This window comes from Anser brachyrhynchus (genome assembly GCF_964034855.1).
Source record: "Anser brachyrhynchus genome assembly, contig: SCAFFOLD_262, whole genome shotgun sequence".
NCBI lineage: Eukaryota > Metazoa > Chordata > Aves > Anseriformes > Anatidae > Anser > Anser brachyrhynchus.
In genome coordinates, this window is record NW_027664078.1 from 44,877 (window position 1) to 64,955 (window position 20,079).

Genomic DNA, 20,079 nt, shown 5'->3' on the forward strand with positions numbered 1-20,079 from the left:
GTACTAATACATTGTCCGGACTGTTTTGGCAAAGACATCCGGTCTGCCTCTGGGCACGTACTGAAGGGCAGCTGGCACAGAGTCATCTCCGTGGTGTTTGGCAAATGTGGAGGGGGAGACTTGAGCTGCTTGCGAGCAGCTGTTTGCATAGTGCTTGAATAGTGCTAGAGGAGAGGTCTGTCATTGAATCTTGAAAGCTCGCAGATATGGAGTTTTGATTTTTTGTTTGTATTTCGTTCCCCCCCGCAGTAGGAGGGGTAAACCTTAGGAGGAACTGGTCACAGGAAAGAGCTCCTTTTGGAACTGTCAAGGACTCGGTAGGCAACCCGGTGACTGGCTTGATCTACTTTCCAGGTGCTGAGGCAAGGGGGCTGCTGTTTTGAAATGATAAAATTAGCCATGGGGTCCCTTGTGTTGTTGAGGGATGGGTGCTAATGCTGGCAGCTGAATGATTATCTTCTGACTGTTTTCATTTGTTAAAGCTGAAACACAGCGTACAACCTGGGACTTCACGACCAGAGCTGGTTTTGGCAAGGTGAGCGATGAACAGATGTAGCAGTTATTTTAGGGGTGCGGTTGTCACTGCAGTTACTTAACTACACAAAATACAGTTAAAGTCCTGTTTATATTCCAGAGGTGTTGTAGCTGGCTTAAGAGAGCAGATGGAAGCATCTGCCTCGAGGGCAGGTGAGGAGGCAGAGTAAGGGAGCAGGTGAGAGTACCTGTCCTAGCTGTGCTGCAGCTTTGGATGCTGCCGCGGCCTATGCTTTTCTTTTTCTTTCGCAGGTGCCTTGCACAGACTCAGAGGGGCCAAGCTGCACTCTGAAGAGCAGCACGAGAAGGGCAGGCTGGTCGTGAGTGGGGTTGGAGCAGAATGGCCAAGTTGCGCAAGGTGACTGCGAAGGGTTTCCATCTTGCTTTGCAGGTGCCATGGCAGGCTCTACACAGAAGTGGCTGAGGATTTGAGAAGAGGTTACAGAGCATCAAGGAGCGGCACGTGCAGTGACGGTTTCCAAACGGTATGGTTGCTTTCTCTTCTGTTGGTCAGGTGCCACAGGCAAGGTGGGCTGTGACACTAGTCTTTAGAATCGGAGCAAAGCAGGTCACTTGAATGCCGCGGGGCATCTGAGAAGGGTGTTTTAACAGAAAAAGCTTGTCTGGCATGGCAGTGCCTGATGGCAGTGTGTTTCCACAGGTGAAGAGGTGCCTGAAGCCCCATCCTGTCTAGCCTGTGCACACCTCGCTGAGAACGAAAGCCGCTTTCCAGTAATTCAGAAAGCCAAGTTACGTCTCGGCCTCGAGCATCTGGGGCTCGTGCCTGTGCTTTTGGGCCTGTCTGTAGCGTTTGGCACCTGCATTAGTAGTTTCTTGGCGTATCTTTAGGCTTTTGGGGCCTGTGTCTTGGGGGGGGTGTGGAGCTGCTTGTACACCTTTGGGGCTTGCATCTGGGGGGGGGGGGGAGTTGCTTGAACACCTTTGGGGACTGTGTCTGGGGGAGGGGTCAGGGCCTGCATCTGGGGGGGTTGGAAGCTGCTCCTACAATGTAGGGATCTGTATCTGTGGTGGTTGGGAGCTGCTTGTACACAGTATGGGCTTGCGTTTGGGGGTGGGTGTTGGGAGCTGGAGCTGCTTGTACAATTCAGGGATCTGCATCTGGAGGGGGTAGGGAGCTGCTTGTCCACCTTTGGGACTTGCATCTGGGGGGGGGTGGGAGCTGCTTGTCCACCTTTGGGACTTGCATCTGGGGGGGGTTGGGAGCTGCTTGTATATCTTTGGGACTTGTATCTGGGGGGGGGGTTGGGAGCTGCTTGTACATTGCAGGGTCCTGCCTTGGGCATGGTTTGTAGCTGCTTGTACAGCTTTGGGGTCTGCAGCTGGGGGGTGGTTGAGAGGTGCTTGTCCACTGTAGGTGCCCACGTTTGGGGAGTTGGGAGCTGCTTGTACACTTTTGGGGCCTGCAGCTGGGAGGGGTTGTGAGATGCTTGTACATGCTAGGGGCTTCCCTCTACGGGGCTTTGGGGCCTGCCTCTGGGGGGGGGGTTGTTGTGAGCTGCTTGCACACCCTTGGGGCCTGCCTCTGCGGGGGCTTGGTGCCTGTGTCTGGGGAGTGGGGGGGTTCAGAGCTGGTTGTACAGTATAGGAGCCTGCGTTGGGGGGGGGTTGGGAGCTGCTCGTACACTGGACGCCAGGGTTGGGGGGGGGAGGTTTGGAGCTGCCTTGTGCACCTTTGGGGCTTGCAGCTGGGAGGGGGTTGGGAGCTGCTTGTACACCTCTGGGACTTGCATCTGGGGGGGGTTGGGAGCTGCTTGTACACTGTTAGGGCCTGCCTTGGGGGTGGGGTTGGGAGCTGCCTCTACGCTGTAGGGGTCTGGGTCTTGGGGGGTTGGGGCTGTGTTTACAGCTTTGGGGCGTGCCTCTGGGGAGGGTGGGGAGTTGCTTGTATACGCTAGGGGCTTCCCTCTATGGGGCTTTGGGGCCTGCCTCGGGGGGGGGAGGGGTTGGAAGCTGCTTGCACACCCTTGGGGCCTGCCTCTGCGGGGGCTTGGTGCCTGCGTCTGGTGAGTGGGGGGGGGGGTTCAGAGCTGGTTGTAGTGTAGGAGCCTGCGTTGAGGGGGGGTTGGGAGCTGCTCGTACACTGGAAGCCTGGGTTGGGGGGGGGGAGGTTTGGAGCTGCTTGTGCACCTTTGGGGCTTGCATCTGGGGGGGGTTGGGGCCTGCCTCTGGGGGGGCTTGGTGCCTGTGTCTGGGGAGTGGGGGGGTTCAGAGCTGGTTGTACAGTATAGGAACCTGCGTTGGGCTGAGGGGGGTTGGGAGCTGCTCGTGCACTGGACGCCTGGGATGGGGGGGAGGTTTGGAGCTGCTTGTGCAGCTTTGGGACTTGTATGTGTGGGGGGGTCGGGTGCTGGTTGTATCCCTTTGGGGCCTGCCTCTGGGGAGGGAGGGTGGGGAATTGCTTGTACACCTTTGGGGCCTGTGTCTGGAGGGGCTTGGGGCCTGCGTCTGGGGGGGGGGGTTGGAGCTGGTTGTACACCTTTCGGGCTTGCATCTGGAGGGGGTTGGGGCCTGCCTCTGGGGGGTGGTTGTGAGCTGCTTGTACACCTTTGGGGCCTGCGCCTGGGGGGGGGGTGGGAGCTGCTTGCACACTGTTAGGGCCTGCCTTGGGGGGGGGGGGGGTTGGGGCATGTGCCTTGGGGGGGTGGGGTTGGGAGTTGCTTCTATGCTGTAGGGGTCTGGGTCTTGGGGGGTTGGGGCTGTTTGTACACCTTTGGGGCGTGCCTCTGGGGAGGGTGTCTGGTGTTTGGGGGCTTTTCTGTAGCGTTTGGGGCTTGCATTTTGGCTTTGGGATGTGTCTTGAGCTTCTGGGGCCTAGCTGTAGTGCTTGGGGCATGCGTCTGGGGCTTTTCTGTAGCATTTTGGTCGCGTGTTTGTGATTTGGGGTCTGTATCCAGGGTTTTGCCTTTTTTTGTAGTTTTCAGCTTTGTGTCAGTTTCTTTGTGGGTTGCCTGGGGTTGGGGCAGTTTGGGGTTTGGATCATTAGTCAGTGTCATTAGCGTCGGGGGGTTGATATGAAGGGTTAGGGTTGTGGTTAGAGTTGTTAGGGCTAAAGGGAATAAGGATTTTAGGGTAAGGGGATCAAGGTTGTGGGAATAAAAATGTTTTTGCACAGAGTTACCTTGTTTAGAGGGAAGGAAGGTGGTATTGAGATATGCTTGCAGTGAGAAGAAAGCTTACCAGACAACCTTGTGAAATGCAGACAACCAGAATCCTTAGAGCAATTGGGTGGAAATCACGGTGTAAGAAACATTACCACCTCAAAGAGGAAAACAGTCAAGGAAAAAAGAAAATTGACTTGTAACAGGCCAGCAGCTGTGTATTTTCAGTGAAGCACCGGATAGATCGTGAACCTGGATTACCCAGTCAATGGGGAAACTGAAGCGAAGAATCTCAGAGCTGGTGAGGAGCTGAAGTAAAGGAGCTGGGAAGAGAGAGGTATTGCAGCAGGTACGCTGTGGCTGTGAGGTGCCTCAGGGTGTGCTTTTCTCTTGTCTCTGCAGGGGCTTCATGCAGTCTTGGACAGGGAAATCCCCATGACACGGAGCAGTGAGGGAAGGTGAGAGTTCTATCAGCCTGGTGATCCCTGATCTGAAGCAAAGGGAAGACATTCAGGTGTTTCCCTCTGAGGGTCTGAGGTGAGGCTGTTTGGGACAGAGGAGCAATGTGGCAGGTGGAGGCTTGCAAGCAGAGCGATCATTTTGTCCTTCTGTGTTCCCAGGTGGCATGGGTGATGGTGGCCGTTCCTTTCGAGCTTGGATCTAACTTGCAGGTACAGAGGCAAGTGGACTGTTGTTTTGAAATGAAAACATTAAATATGGGGTGACTTCTGTTGTTGAGGGATGGGTGCTAATGCTGTCAGCTGAATGTTCATGGTCTGACTGTGTTTTCCTTTGTTCAGGCTGAAACGCAGTGTGCAGTACAGGACGTCACGACCCGAGCTGCCTCTGGAGTGACTCTGGTGAGTGATGAACAGAGGTAGCTGTTATTTTTGGGGTGCGGCTGTCGTTGCAATTTTTTTAACTACATCAGATAGAGTAAAATTCCAGTTTCTCTTTTAGAGGTGCTATAGGCGGCTTCAGAGAACGGGTGGAAGCATCTGCCATGTGGGGTAGGTAAGCAGCTGAGGTAAAGGAGGGGATGAGAGTAACTGTCCTGAGGGTGCAGTGTCTTTTATTGCTGTGGTTGCCTTCTCTTCTGCTTATCAGGTGCCACAGGCAAGGTGGGCTGTGATAGTCTTTAGAATAGGAGCAATGCAGGTCACTGCAATGCTGTTTGGTTCCTGAGGCAGGTGTTGTAGAGGAGAAAAGCTTTCAATATTCAAAGCTGAAGCCAAAACATGGGGATTGTTGCTTCTAGAAACAACCCAGTTCTCTTGTCTGCACCCTGCATGCTGTTGAGCTAAGCCATATAAATAGATACATAAACCACAGGTGTTGCTTCTCCTCTTTCTACTTTGTGCTTTGCCCCTCCCCTTTCCCAGGTGATTGGCTTTGGGTCCCAGGCAGGGCCTAGTGGTAATTGAGTCACAGGCATCCCATCAGAGAGCTCATTCTGCCTGGGCTGCACTTTGGGGTAAGTGCTTTGTTTTTCCTTCAGTCAGTTGCAGGGGTCTTTAGGTGGGTCAGAGTCTACAGACTGATGCGTTTCCAAGTAGAGACTGGTACGCCCATCTTTGTGGGGTAACAACTAGTAGGACCTGTTAGAGTAAACCAATCTAGTAATAGGTGCCTGTATTGCATGCAGCTCTTCTTCAGGTGAGTAATTGTTATAGCATGTTTATGGATAGGATGTCAATGTTACTTTGTGTGTTTGCTTTGTGGTTCTGGGTCCCTTATGATTTCTGCAGAATTAAGGCAAATATTATCAAAGTTACAACCTTGGTGGCAAAGTGATGGAGCAGAGTTTAGGAGATAAGTATCATCGAAGCTCCCTGTGTAAGCATGTGTCTGAAAAGAGCAGCAGTAGGCATGTAAGGGGTAGTCTTTTTCAGGGTTAGGGACAGTTTGTTATATTTTTGGAGCTTTTGCCTGTGGTTTGTGTGGCTGTAGAGTCTTCAGATGTTGCAGCCTTCTAGTTTTTAAGTGCTTGGAATTCACGTAATAGAGGTGTGCTTAGGAGGTGTTGCTGGCTAACTTGTTTTTGGGAAATGGTGGGGTACGGTTCCTTTTTTTTGAGTTACCTTTTAATCTCTAGGTATATCAAGCCATTTGCATAACTGTCCAGAGGCTTCACAAGGAGCTTCAGTACGCACCCGAAGGGGCTTGACCGCATAAGTGCAGTATTATGGAAAGACTGAGCAGGGTCACCGTTCTCATCTGTAAAGGAGAAGTCTGTGATTACCCCTGTTGGGGCTGCTGTGCATTCATGGCCTTTTGGCATTTGTGGACCTGAGGGCGTGTTTTTTTTTTTTCTGGCTCTCGTCTCTGTGTTTGAGTCCTCTGCAAGGAGCTGTACTGTTTGCGTATCCATCACGGATATGACCTTCTCTTTCTGTTTCTTGTATCCCAGGGCATGGGCACAGACACTTGAATGAGGCACGAGGATGATGCATCTCCTTGGGATGTTAGGTGAGCGAAGCGGTGGTACTGGGTTGGGGAACATGTGTCTGGGGCTTCTTGGCTGTTGGGGTAGGGGAGGAAAGAAGAGGAGTGGGTATAGACTGTTTTGTGGATTGTCATTTTTGTTTGTTCTTTCTCCTTGGTCTAAGCCACGTGACCTTGGCTCAGTACAGTAAATGGAAGCGCTAAGCCTGGATCGGGAAGGTGAGTGGAGAAAAGTTGGGAAAAGGGCATTGGTTTTGGTTTGGTAGTCTATTGGTCCCACCTCTGGGTGACTCCTCTTTTCCGGGGACGAAGAAGATAGTGGGAACATCCTAGTTGGCCTCTGTGGTCCACCTTGAGGATGGATTGTGACCCCTGAGAATTAAGTCCAGGGGCAAATACTGTGTGTTTGGGGGTGGTTGGCAGGGGAAGGCGGGCAGTTGTCTGGAGTTGGTCTATCTGACTTCAGTAGCAGAGCAGGTCAGCGGACTACTGTTTTGTTTTTGAGGTGGGTGTTTCACTAGAAGAAGTTTGGCTGGTGTGCCAGTGCCTGATGGCGCTTTATTTCTGCAGGTGAAGAGGAGCCTCGTGCCGGAAGCAATGTCCTGGCTAGCCTTCGTGTTCCTTGATGAGGATGGAACCTGCCTCCCGTCATTCCCATGCTAAGTTGTGGGGCAAGTGCTATGTTTGCTTTCGGGTTTTGAATGCACACATAGGGCGAGGGTCTGTGCTTTTAAGTCATTGCTGTGGATGGGGCCTTTTAGGATTGATCACGGTCAGACAGAGTGTGTGGAGGCGTGGGATTCTGTCAGGTATTGCTTGAGCACGTGCCAGGCAGGGCAGTTCCAGCTTGGTGTCTGTGTTCTGTGTTGTCTGTGCTGTTGCTCCTGGTGCTTGGCAGGCCCTGGGGAAGCCGTCCTGAGGGTGTTGAACACTTGACCTCACTGGAATAATGCTGATGCTCAAACGGAAGCTGAGCATTTCTTGTCTTGCAGTGGGAGCTTAAAGAGATCATTTCTTCTGTGCGTGTAATTTTTTTTGTATCAAATGTTTCTTGATGCGATCATCATATGTTACGCGCTCCTCAGGTCTTGATATCCTCATTGCCTTTTTCCACTGGACGGATTAGATGGGCAACTTGTTAGCCACACCAAAGGTCCTAAATGCTTGTTTCATCATTGTAGGGCTGATCTGAGCACTTCTTGTCTTGCAGTCACAGCCTGAAGCGCAGATGTGTTTCAGGTCTTGTGCATCATATTCGGTTTCAGATGGCATCTGTTTCCATCCTCGCTGTTGCGGAAGTCATGTGGGCTTCATCAGGAGCTCTGTCTTGGGAGTTCATTTCCGAAGCATTTTTCTTCTGGGGTTTGCACTCCCCATCCTTCTGGTCTCTTGTCTTGAAGGCAGGCTTTTTATGCCTCCATCATCCCAGTTCTGGCAGTTGCTTCCAGTCGCATGTCGTGACATTTGAGTCTCTCCTTGGGTCTGCTGCAGAGCACCTGTTCTGACTTGCTGTAGGGCTTCCCTCTGGGAGTCCTCTTTTTTTTTGCGCCTTGTGTTCTGTGTTTTGTTCGTAATGTTTGTAGCGTGCCTGTGTGTGTGTGTTTGGCCTGGAGCTGTCCTGCCTGGCAGTTAGTGATGGTAACTAACGTGGCGGTCCATCGGTGTACTAATACATTGTCCGGACTGTTTTGGCAAAGACATCCGGTCTGCCTCTGGGCACGTACTGAAGGGCAGCTGGCACAGAGTCATCTCTGTGGTGTTTGGCAAATGTGGAGGGGGAGACCTGAGCTGCTTGCGAGCAGCTGTTTGCATAGTGCTTGAATAGTGCTAGAGGAGAGGTCTGTCATTGAATCTTGAAAGCTCGCAGATATGGAGTTTTGATTTTTTGTTTGTATTTCGTTCCCCCCCGCAGTAGGAGGGGTAAACCTTAGGAGGAACTGGTCACAGGAAAGAGCTCCTTTTGGAACTGTCAAGGACTCGGTAGGCAACCCGGTGACTGGCTTGATCTACTTTCCAGGTGCTGAGGCAAGGGGGCTGCTGTTTTGAAATGATAAAATTAGCCATGGGGTCCCTTGTGTTGTTGAGGGATGGGTGCTAATGCTGGCAGCTGAATGATTATCTTCTGACTGTTTTCATTTGTTAAAGCTGAAACACAGCGTACAACCTGGGACTTCACGACCAGAGCTGGTTTTGGCAAGGTGAGCGATGAACAGATGTAGCAGTTATTTTAGGGGTGCGGTTGTCACTGCAGTTACTTAACTACACAAAATACAGTTAAAGTCCTGTTTATATTCCAGAGGTGGTGTAGCTGGCTTAAGAGAGCAGATGGAAGCATCTGCGTCGAGGGCAGGTGAGGGGGCAGAGTAAGGGAGCAGGTGAGAGTACCTGTCCTAGCTGTGCTGCGGCTTTGGATGCTGCCGCGGCCTATGCTTTTCTGTTTTCTGTCGCAGGTGCTTTGCACAGACTCAGAGGGGCCAAGCTGCACTCTGAAGAGCAGCACGAGAAGGGCAGGCTGGTCGTGAGTGGAGCAGTGGAGCAGAATGGCCAAGTTGCGCAAGGTGACTGCGAAGGGTTTCCATCTTGCTTTGCAGGTGCCATGGCAGGCTCTACACAGAAGTGGCTGAGGATTTGAGAAGAGGTTACAGAGCATCAAGGAGCGGCACGTGCAGTGACGGTTTCCAAACGGTATGGTTGCTTTCTCTTCTGTTGGTCAGGTGCCACAGGCAAGGTGGGCTGTGACACTAGTCTTTAGAATCAGAGCAAAGCAGGTCACTTGAATGCCGCGGGGCATCTGAGAAGGGTGTTTTAACAGAAAAAGCTTGTCTGGCATGGCAGTGCCTGATGGCAGTGTGTTTCCACAGGTGAAGAGGTGCCTGAAGCCCCATCCTGTCTAGCCTGCGCACACCTCGCTGAGAACGAAAGCCGCTTTCCAGTAATTCAGAAAGCCAAGTTACGTCTCGGCCTCGAGCATCTGGGGCGTGTGCCTGTGCTTTTGGGCCTGTCTGTAGCGTTTGGCACCTGCATTAGTACTTGCTTGGCATATGTTTAGGCTTTTGGGGCCTGTGTCTTGGGGGGGGGTGTGGAGCTGCTTGTACACCTTTGGGGCTTGCATCTGGGGGGGGTTGGGAGCTGCTTGTACACCTCTGGGGCTTGCATCTGGGGGGGGTTGGGAGCTGCTTGTACACCTCTGGGGCTTGCATCTTGGGGGGGTTGGGAGCTGCTTGTACACCTCTGGGGCTTGCATCTGGGGGGGGTTGGGAGCTGCTTGTGCACCTTTGGGGCTTGCATCTGGGGGGGGTTGGGAGCTGCTTGTACACCTTTGGGACTTGCATCTGGGGGGGTTGGGAGCTGCTTGTACATCTTTCGGGCTTGCATCTGGAGGGGGTTGGGAGCTGCTTGTACACTGTTAGGGCCTGCCTTGGGGGGGGTGGGTTGGGGCATGTGCCTTGGGGGTGGGGTTGGGAGCTGCTTCTACGCTGTAGGGGTCTGGGTCTTGGGGGGTTGGGGCTGTGTTTACAGCTTTGGGGCGTGCCTCTGGGGAGGGTGGGGAGTTGCTTGTACATGCTAGGGGCTTCCCTCTGTGGGGCTTTGGGGCCTGCCTCGGGGGGGGGAGGGGTTGGAAGCTGCTTGCACACCCTTGGGGCCTGCCTCTGCGGGGGCTTGGTGCCTGCGTCTGGTGAGTGTGGGGGGGGGGGGGGGGGTTTCAGAGCTGGTTGTAGTGTAGGAGCCTGCGTTGGGGGGGGGTTGGGAGCTGCTTGTACATTGGAAGCCTGGTTTGGGGGGGGGGGAGGTTTGGAGCTGCTTGTGCACCTTTGGGGCTTGCATCTGGGGGGGGGGTTGGGGCCTGCCTCTGGGGGGGGTGGGTGGTTGTGAGCTGCTTGCACACCCTTGGGGCCTGCCTCTGCGGGGGCTTGGTGCTTGCATCTGGGGAGTGGGGGGGGTTCAGAGCTGGTTGTACAGTAAAGGAGCCTGCGTTGGGGGGGGGGGGGTGGGAGCTGCTCATACACTGGACGCCTGGGATGGGGGGGGAGGTTTGGAGCTGCTTGTGCACCTTTGGGACTTGCATCTGGGGGGGGTCGGGTGCTGGTTGTACACCTTTGGGGCCTGCCTCTGGGGGGGTGGTTGTGAGCTGCTTGTACACCTTTGGGGCCTGTGTCTGGGGGGGGTGGGAGCTGCTTGTACACTGTTAGGGCATGCCTTGGGGGGTGGGGGTTGGGGTATGTGCCTTGGGGGGTTGGGGTTGGGAGCTGCTTCTATGCTGTAGGGGTCTGGGTCTTGGGGGCCTATGCTTTTCTTTTTCTTTCGCAGGTGCCTTGCACAGACTCAGAGGGGCCAAGCTGCACTCTGAAGAGCAGCACGAGAAGGGCAGGCTGGTCGTGAGTGGGGTTGGAGCAGAATGGCCAAGTTGCGCAAGGTGACTGCGAAGGGTATCCATCTTGCTTTGCAGGTGCCATGGCAGGCTCTACACAGAAGTGGCTGAGGATTTGAGAAGAGGTTACAGAGCATCAAGGAGCGGCACGTGCAGTGACGGTTTCCAAACGGTATGGTTGCTTTCTCTTCTGTTGATCAGGTGCCACAGGCAAGGTGGGCTGTGACAGTAGTCTTTAGAATCGGAGCAAAGCAGGTCACTTGAATGCCACGGGGCATCTGAGAAGGGTGTTTTAACAGAAAAAGCTTGTCTGGCATGGCAGTGCCTGATGGCAGTGTGTTTCCACAGGTGAAGAGGTGCCTGGAGCCCCATCCTGTCTAGCCTGCGCACACCTCGCTGAGAACGAAAGCCGCTTTCCAGTAATTCAGAAAGCCAAGTTACGTCTCGGCCTCGAGCATCTGGGGCGTGTGCCTGTGCTTTTGGGCCTGTCTGTAGCGTTTGGCACCTGCATTAGTACTTGCTTGGCATATGTTTAGGCTTTTGGGGCCTGTGTCTTGGGGGTTTGTGGAGCTGCTTGTACACCTTTGGGGACTGTGTTTTGGGGGGGGGGGTCAGGGCCTGCATCTGGGCGGGTTGGAAGCTGTTCCTAGAATGTAGGGATCTGTATCTGTGGGGGTTGGGAGCTGCTTGTACACTGCAGGGATCTACATCTGGAGGGGGTTGGGAACTGCTTGTCCACCTTTGGGACTTGCATCTGGGGGGTGGTTGGGAGCTGCTTGTACACCTTTTGGACTTGCATCTGGAGTGGGTTGGGAGCTGCTTGTACATCTTTGGGACTTGTATCTGGGGGGGGTTGAGAGCTGCTTGTACACTGCAGGGTCCTGCCTTGGGCATGGTTTGTAGCTGCTTGTACAGCTTTGGGGTCTGCAGCTGGGGGGTGGTTGAGAGGTACTTGTCCACTGTAGGTGCCCATGTCTGGGGAGTTGGGAGCTGCTTGTACACTTCTGGGGCCTGCAGCTGGGAGGGGTTGTGAGATGCTTGTACATGCTAGGGGCTTCCCTCTATGGGGCTTTGGTGCTTGCCTCGTGGGGGGGGTGGTTGGGAGCTGCTTGCACACCCTTGGGGCCTGCCTCTGTGGGGGCTTGGTGCTTCCGTCTGGGGAGCGGGGGGGTGGGGGTTCAGAGCTGGTTGTACAGTATAGGAGCCTGCGTTGGGGGGGGGTTGGGAGCTGCTCGTACACTGGACGCCTGGGTTGGGGGGGGGAGGTTTGGAGCTGCCTTGTGCACCTTTGGGGCTTGCATCTGGGGGGGGGGGTCGGGTGCTGGTTGTACACCTCTGGGGCCTGCCTCTGGGGAGGGAGGGTGGGGAGGGAGTTGCTTGTACCCCTTCGGGGCCTGTGTCTGGGGGGGGTTTGGCGCCTGCGTCTGGGGGGGGGAGTTTGGAGCTGGTTGTACACCTTTCGGGATTGCCTCTGTGTTAGTGTTGGGGAGAATCGAATGGATGTTCTATTAATGTTTCTCAGGTGATGGATCATACGGTATAATTAAATATTATTAAATGTACTTACATTATCAAGTAATCTATGTATACTGGAAACCTAGGGAGTACATTGAACATTTAAAGGAATCGTTGAAGGGGAACCCTGGGAGGGAACAGGTACAACCTGACCTTGGATAAGGGCCTGGAGATGATGAAATGAGTTGAAGCAGAACCAAGGAGCGGAGGGAGCATGCGTCGAGTGAGAAAGGTGAAAGAGTTTAGCGGAGAGGAAGACTCCTTACTTCATCTGGACGACCACCTGGACGACCACCAGAGTGCGCCACGCATGTGCAAAGGGGAGGGGAGCTAATTAGAATGAAAAGCGAGGCTGATGTTGCAACCTGTAATGAATATGTATACCTGACGCAATATTGTATGTATAAATAACGGCTGGGAAGTAACGGGACTTGAAGCCAGATTTGGGCACCTGCCCCGGCTTCCAGCGCTGAATAAAGCACCTTCATATAATCACTTGGTGGTTATGTGGTTGCTACGCTAACATTTTGGCGACCCAGATGGGACAGCGTGGGCACTGCTGAGGCGGATCGTGTCTCGGTTTCGCTCCAGCCGGCACCGAGGGATTCTCGGGGAGCAGTCGACCACGACCGACCTCCGCTGCTCACGACGTACCACTGGAGTGGTAAGCAAAGGTGCTTTCAACTTTGGGTATTCGGTACCGATTTGGTTGGGAAAGCCTGCCGGTCAGACGCGGCGAAAGCCACGCTCGGTTGGGCAGGGAGCTCCCGGGGTAAGCCTAGGCGCCGTCCGTTAGACAGAGCGAAAGCTCTGCAGGTTCGGCATTGGTAACTGTATTGGTTTGTGCTGAAGGGTCAGCACCAGGTATTATTGGTATGTAGAAAGCGTGCTGCTGCTGCTCCGGCAGCTTTTTAGCGAAAAGCACGCTGCTGCTCCGGCAGCTTTTGGGAAAGCACACTGCTGCTCCGGCAGCTTCTGGAAAGTGTGCTGTTGCTGCTCCGGCAGCTTTCGGGAGAGTGTGTTGCTGCAGCTTTCGGGAGAGTGTGTTGTTGCTCCGGCAGCTTTCGGGAGAGTGTGTTGTTGCTCCAGCAGCTTTCGGGAGAGTGTGTTGCTGCAGCTTTCGGGAGAGTGTGTTGTTGCTCCGGCAGCTTTCGGGAGAGTGTGTTGCTGCTCCGGCAGCTTTCGGGAGAGTGTGTTGCTGCTCCGGCAGCTTTCGGGAGAGTGTGTTGCTGCTCCGGCAGCTTTCGGGAGAGTGTGTTGCTGCTCCGGCAGCTTTCGGGAGAGTGTGTTGCTGCTCCGGCAGCTTTCGGAAGAGTGTGTTGCTGCTCCGGCAGCTTTCGGGAGAGTGTGTTGCTGCTTCGGCAGCTTTCGGGAGAGTGTGTTGCTGCTCCGGCAGCTTTTGGGTCCGTATCATAAGCTCAAAATGAAAAAGATTAAAGAAATTCTGGGAAAAGATGTACCTATCCCGCGGACATCCCCGCTGGGGTGTTTGCTAGCACACTGGAAAGAGGGAGGTTTTGGTCAAGAAATGCGGAAAGGAAAGCTGATTGATTATTGTAATATTTGGTGGCCACAGTATAAACTAGAGGACCAAGAAACTTGGCCTGAGAATGGAACATTGCAATATAATACAATTTTACAATAATGCTATTTTGTAAGTGGGAAGGAAAATATGATGAACTGCCGTATGTGGAATTATTCTTTTATTTGCGCCGAAAGCCTGAATGACAGCATGCTTGTGGAATAATGGTGCTTGAAGTTTAAACTGAGGAACGTTGTTGTGCATGTACTAAGGAGGGACGCTGTATACAGCATCAGGCAATAGAGAATAATAAGTATTATGGGAAATAATATAATATAATAATATAATAATGTATATAATAATATAATAATGTATATAATAATATAATAATGTATATAATAATATAATAATATAATATAATAATATAATAATGGAAATATTGATCTGGAAGTTGCGCCGTCGGCTCCGCCGGAAGAGCCAGGACAGGGAGGGAAAAGAGAAAAGGAAGATAGCAGTAGTGATGGAGAATCCCCGATTTTAGTCTCCCCGTGTCACATAGGACCCGGCAACAGCGAAGGGCAGGAGAAACTATAAATGAACAGGGAGGGAAAATAATCGCTCCCCTCAGGCAAGGAGTGGGGACAGAAGGACCGGTATATGTCAAGGTGCCTTTTTCAGCTGGGGATTTAATGATATGGAAGCAAGCAGCCGGCACCTACAGGGAAAACCCAGATAAAGTAGCTAGGATAATGAAAATGATAATTAAAACCCAAAATCCCGATTGGGATGATCTCCAGGTGATCCTGGATACTTTGATGGACTCGACAGAAAAGACATGGTATTGCGGGCAGCCAGAGAGAGAGCCCGAGAAGATATATGAAATGGATTAGTGCTTGGAAATCTAGATCAAAACTTCCCCACTGAGGATCCCCAATGGGATTATAACACAGGGGATGGAATAAGGAGGCTGAAGAGATATCAAGATTGGGTACAAATCGGGGTACAGAATGCCATGCCCCGGACCATAAATTGGTCAAAATTGTATAATGTCAGGCAAGAAAAAGCGGAATCACCTTCCGCCTTTTTAGAGAGATTGAAAGAAACTAAAGAGCCCTTGGTAAAAAAATTCAAATAGGAAATAAGGAAGTAAAATTTTTAATTGATACAGGGGCCACATATTCAATACTCAATAGATTAAGTGGTAAGATAAGGGAAAGGAAAACTACTATTGTAGGTGCCACCGGGAAGGAGGAAATACGGCCGTTCTTACAACCCCTTGATTTACAGTTTGGAGGTAAAGAAATTACGCATGAATTTTTATATGTACCAGAATGCCCTATTCCTCTTTTGGGACGGGATTTGCTAACTAAACTATAATGTTTGAAGATGGAGAATTGATTATGAGAATCCCGGAATCAAAAGTGGGACAAATATTAATGATTAAAGAGAAGGCTGTTCCTCATATCCCAAAAGAGGTAGAAAATGCAGTAATGCCTGCAATTTGGGAAACGGACGTGCCTGGAAAATCAAAAGTAGCCCAGCCAGTAAAAATTGAACTTAAGGAAGGGGCACGACCGGTACGGATTAAACAGTACCCATTGAAGCTAGAAGCTAGGCTAGGAATAGTAAAGATTATAGATAAATTTCTTAGCTACCACATTCCGGAGGAATGCAAATCTGAATATAATACCCCAATTTTCCCAGTAAAGAAACCTAATGGGGAATACAGGCTAGTGCAGGACCTTAGGGCAATAAACGAAATAACAAAAGATATTCACCCAGTGGTGGCTAATCCTTATACATTGTTAACATCTGTAAAAGAGAAATATAAGTGGTTTATGGTAATTGATTTAAAAGATGCCTTCTTCTGCATACCCATTGACAAGGATAGTAGAAAACTCTTTGCTTTTGAATGGGAAAGTCCACGGAACGGACGAAAGATGCAACTGACCTGGACAAGATTGCCTCAAGGATTCAAGAATAGCCCGACCCTCTTCGGCGGTCAACTAGCTAAAGAAATAGAAGATTGGATTAACCAAGGACAGATTCAGGTACCAAAGGATCGATACCTGCTGTTACAATATGTGGACGATATATTAATAGCTACCGAAGGAGAGTCAGAATGTATTCAGGTAACTATTGATATTTTGAACCAATTGGGACTAAATGGGTACAAGGTTTCTAAACAAAAGGCACAAATCGCGTGCACAACAGTAATTTATTTGGGATGTGAAATTTCTCAAGGACAAAGAAAATTGGGAGTTAACCGAATACAAGCTATTTGTGAAATCCCCGAGCCGCGAAATCTGCACGAACTACGGGCTTTCCTAGGTATGGCCGGGTGGTGTAGACTGTGGGTAATGGACTATGGACTCATAGCAAAGCCCCTCTATGAAACCCAAAAGGCCTGTACATTTACCTGGGGAAAGCCACAACAAGAGGCCTTTAAGAAATTAAAAAAAAAAAAGCCCTGATAAAGGCGCCTGCCTTGGACTTGCCGGACTTATCAAAGGACTTTCAGCTGTTTGTGCATGAGAGACAACGATTGGCATTAGGAGTACTGACCCAGCGACTTGGGAGCTGGAAAAGACCTGTGGGGTATTTTTCTAAACAATTGGATGCGGTAAGCGCCGGATGGCCCTCGTGTTTAAGGGCCATGGCAGCCACAGTCCTTTTAATACAGGCAAAAGGGGGGCCATTGGCTATCGCCCAGCCGAATGAATCTTAAGAACTACTAACCTATTGAACCCAGCAGTGTTTCTAGGAACAACTGCGGAGGAAGGAGACCTCAGTCATGATTGCGTGGAGATCATCGAACATACCTATGCCAGCAGAACAGACTTAAAAGATCAGCCTCTGGAGAGACCAGATTGGGAACTTTTCACAGATGGAAGCAGCTTCGTGGAAAATGGGACTCGTTATGCAGGATACGCAGTAACTACATCAAAGGTAGTGATCGAGGCAAATTCCCTACCTCCGGGGACTTCAGCCCAACGAGCAGAAATAGTCGCCCTGACGCGGGCCCTGGAACTAAGCGAGGGTAAGAATGTGAATATTTGGACAGATTCAAAATATGCATTCGGGGTAATCCATGTACATGGGGCATTATGGAAAGAAAGGGGAATGCTATCCTCACAAGGGACTAATATAAAATATCAGGAAGAAATATTGAAATTAATAACAGCTGTACAGAAACCCCAACAGGTGGCCATAATGCATTGTAAAGCCCATCAAGGAGGGGCGTCAGAGATTGCAGAAGGTAACAGACTGGCAGATTTGACGGCCCGGAAGGTTGCGCGTGAAGTATGGAAAGCAATGGCTCTAATTCCATCGAAGGTAGGCCTCTCTTGTTTTAAATTACCTAAAAACCCAAAGTATTCAGCAGAAGATGAGAGACTTGCAAATTTGATGAAGGCCCAGAAGAATCCTGACGGCTGGTATGTGACTGCGACAGGACAACTTATAATGCCTCCTATAGTAATGCGAGAAATCTTACAAATAAAACATAATGAATGTCACTGGGGTGCAGAAGCAATGGTGACCTATTTGAAACGAGGTGTCATCTCGGTACACATGTTAACAATGGCAAAGTCAGTAATGTCAAAATGTGAGCTTTGCTTAAAGAATAACCCGGTAGCAAGGAAACATGCTGAGATGGGGAGAACTAGAGCTGGAATAGAGCCTGGAGATTACTGGCAAATAGATTTCGTGGAACTGCCTAAAGCAAGAGGTTATAAATACCTATTGGTAGGGGTTGATACTTTTTCAGGATGGCCAGAGGCCCTTCCCTGTCGAACCAACCAAGCTAAAGAAACGGTAAAATGGTTACTACGGGAAATAGTCCCTAGATTTGGTGTACCATTGGGTATTTCTTCAGACAGGGGACCACATTTCATTGCCAATGTGGTTAAGGAGGTTAGTAGGTTACTAGGAATTACCTGGAACTTACATACCCCATGGAGGCCTCAAGCTAGTGGTCAAGTAGAGAGGATGAACCAAACTTTAAAAGGACAATTAAGCAAAATCTGTCAGGAGGCTAAGATACAGTGGCCACAGGCCTTACCGATAGCTTTGCTAAGAATTAGAATAAAGCCAGCCAAGAAGTGGGATGTCAGTAAGTCCCTATGAAATCATGTATGGAAAACCTTATGAGTCTCCTGAACCGAACCCGAATATGCATGTTACCGGTAAACAGGATGTATATAATTATGTTTTAATAGTAATGAAAATACTTGCTCTTGGTATGAGTGAAGTATTTTCAAAGGGGGGAAATGTTAGTGTTGGGGAGAATCGAATGGATGTTCTATTAATGTTTCTCAGGTGATGGATCATACGGTATAATTAAATATTATTAAATGTACTTACATTATCAAGTAATCTATGTATACTGGAAACCTAGGGAGTACATTGAACATTTAAAGGAATCGTTGAAGGGGAACCCTGGGAGGGAACAGGTACAACCTGACCTTGGATAAGGGCCTGGAGATGATGAAATGAGTTGAAGCAGAACCAAGGAGCGGAGGGAGCATGCGTCGAGTGAGAAAGGTGAAAGAGTTTAGCGGAGAGGAAGACTCCTTACTTCATCTGGACGACCACCTGGACGACCACCAGAGTGCGCCACGCATGTGCAAAGGGGAGGGGAGCTAATTAGAATGAAAAGCGAGGCTGATGTTGCAACCTGTAATGAATATGTATACCTGACGCAATATTGTATGTATAAATAACGGCTGGGAAGTAACGGGACTTGAAGCCAGATTTGGGCACCTGCCCCGGCTTCCAGCGCTGAATAAAGCACCTTCATATAATCACTTGGTGGTTATGTGGTTGCTACGCTAACATCTGGAGGGGGTTGGGGCCTGCCTCTGGGGGGGGGGGGGTGGTTGTGAGCTGCTTGTACACCTTTGGGGCCTGCGCCTGGGGGGGGGGTGGGAGCTGCTTGTACACTGTTAGGGCCTGCCTTGGGGGGGGGGGGGTTGGGGCATGTGCCTTGGGGGATGGGGTTGGGAGCTGCTTCTATGCTGTAGGGGTCTGGGTCTTGGGGGGTTGGGGCTGTTTGTATACCTTTGGGGCGTGCCTCTGGGGAGGGCGGGGAGTTGCTTGTACACCTTTGGGGCCTGTGTCTGGGGGGGGGTTGGGGCCTGTGCTGGGGGGGGTTGGGAGCTGCTTGTGCACTCTAGGGTCCTCTGGCGGGCTTTGGAGCCTCCCTTTGAGGGGGGCAGTTGGGAGCTGGTTGTACACCTTTGGGGCCTGAGTTTGGGGCGTGCGGGCTGGGGCTGGGGCCTGCATCTGGGTGGGGTGGGGTCCAGTTCATGGGGGGAGGGTTGGGAGCTGCTTGTGGACAGTTGGGGTCTGCATCTGGGTGTGGTTGGGGCCTGTGTCTGGGGGTGGGTCGTGGCCTGCGTGTAGACTTCTGCAGCCTGTGTCTGGTGTTTGGGGGCTTTTCTGTAGCGTTTGGGGCTTGCATTTTGGCTTTGGGATGTGTCTTGAGCTTCTGGGGCCTAGCTGTAGTGCTTGGGGCCTGCGTCTGGGGCTTTTCTGTAGCATTTTGGTCGCGTGTTTGTGATTTGGGGTCTGTATCCAGGGTTTTGCCTTTTTTGTAGTTTTCAGCTTTGTGTCAGTTTCTTTGTCGGTTGCCTGGGGTTAGGGGCAGTTTGGGGTTTGGATCATTAGTCAGTGTCATTAGCGTCGGGGGGTTGATACGAAGGGTTAGGGTTGTGGTTAGAGTTGTTAGGGTTAAAGGGAATAAGGATTTTTAGGGTAAGGGGATCAAGGTTGTGGGAATAAAAATGTTTTAGCACAGAGTTACATCGTTTAGAGGGAAGGAAGGTGGTATTGAGATATGCTTGCAGTGAGAAGAAAGCTTACCAGACAACCTTGTGAAATGCAGACAACCAGAATCCTTAGAGCAATTGGGTGGAAATCACGGTGTAAGAAACATTACCACCTCAAAGAGGAAAACAGTCAAGGAAAAAAGAAAATTGACTTGTAACAGGCCAGCAGCTGTGTATTTTCAGTGAAGCACCGGATAGATCGTGAACCTGGATTACCCAGTCAATGGGGAAACTGGGGAGGGTCCTGGTCACCGAGAGGAAAAAAAAATTTATATAAACTGTGTTATGGAACTAGTAGGTAGTTTGTGGGACGCCTGCCATTGCAATCGTGAATAAAAATGCTACTTCACTGAGATCCTTGTCTGAGCCTATGTTATTGGTTACAGAGTGTTTCTAACAAGATGTTAGGGTTTTAAGGTTTCAGGGCTAAGGCACTAGGGTTGGGTTTCAGGGTTAGGGTTTCCAGGGTTTAGGGTTAGGTTTTTAAGGTTGTTAGGGCTGGAGTTATAAGGGTTAGGGGTTGGGGGTTGGTGTGTTAAGGTTTTAAAATATTTTGTGGTTTTAGTGTTGATAGGGTTTTTAGGGTTAGGGTCTTAGGGTTTTAGTTATGGTCAGGTATTTAGAGTTAGGGTTTTAAGGTCTTAAAAAAAAAAATTAAGGTTAGGGTCTCCAGGGTTAGGGCTTTGAGAATCTTTACTTTTTGGGTTAGGGTTTAGAGGGTCTTAATTTTTAGGGTTAGGGCTT

General features: G+C 50.8%; 1 protein-coding gene across 5 annotated transcripts; it reads left to right on the top strand.

The window, feature by feature from the left end:
- Positions 1-609: 609 nt before the first annotated feature.
- LOC308186352 (uncharacterized protein) lies at positions 610-19,690 on the top strand. 5 transcript variants are annotated; one of them, XM_080608498.1, is made up of 20 exons: positions 610-687; positions 787-1,019; positions 1,196-1,283; positions 3,668-3,954; positions 4,056-4,190; positions 4,274-4,324; positions 4,454-4,513; positions 4,614-4,667; positions 5,152-6,122; positions 6,263-6,317; positions 6,669-6,769; positions 8,011-8,078; positions 8,244-8,296; positions 8,396-8,448; positions 8,549-8,605; positions 8,690-8,783; positions 8,960-9,047; positions 10,407-10,639; positions 10,816-10,903; positions 19,322-19,690. In XM_080608498.1, the coding sequence occupies exons 11-16, from the start codon at positions 6,724-6,726 to the stop codon at positions 8,728-8,730; spliced, it is 318 nt and encodes a 105-aa protein (XP_080464624.1). In that variant the 5' UTR covers positions 610-687; positions 787-1,019; positions 1,196-1,283; positions 3,668-3,954; positions 4,056-4,190; positions 4,274-4,324; positions 4,454-4,513; positions 4,614-4,667; positions 5,152-6,122; positions 6,263-6,317; positions 6,669-6,723; the 3' UTR covers positions 8,731-8,783; positions 8,960-9,047; positions 10,407-10,639; positions 10,816-10,903; positions 19,322-19,690. The 5 variants fall into 5 exon arrangements, with proteins under 5 accessions (XP_080464624.1, XP_080464628.1, XP_080464625.1 ...); XM_080608502.1 differs by having other exon boundaries at positions 4,454-4,530; positions 4,614-4,663; positions 5,749-5,878; ... (1 more) ...; positions 6,669-8,296; positions 8,373-8,783; XM_080608499.1 differs by having other exon boundaries at positions 4,454-4,530; positions 4,614-4,663; positions 5,749-6,122; positions 6,669-8,296; positions 8,373-8,783.
- Positions 19,691-20,079: the final 389 nt, after the last annotated feature.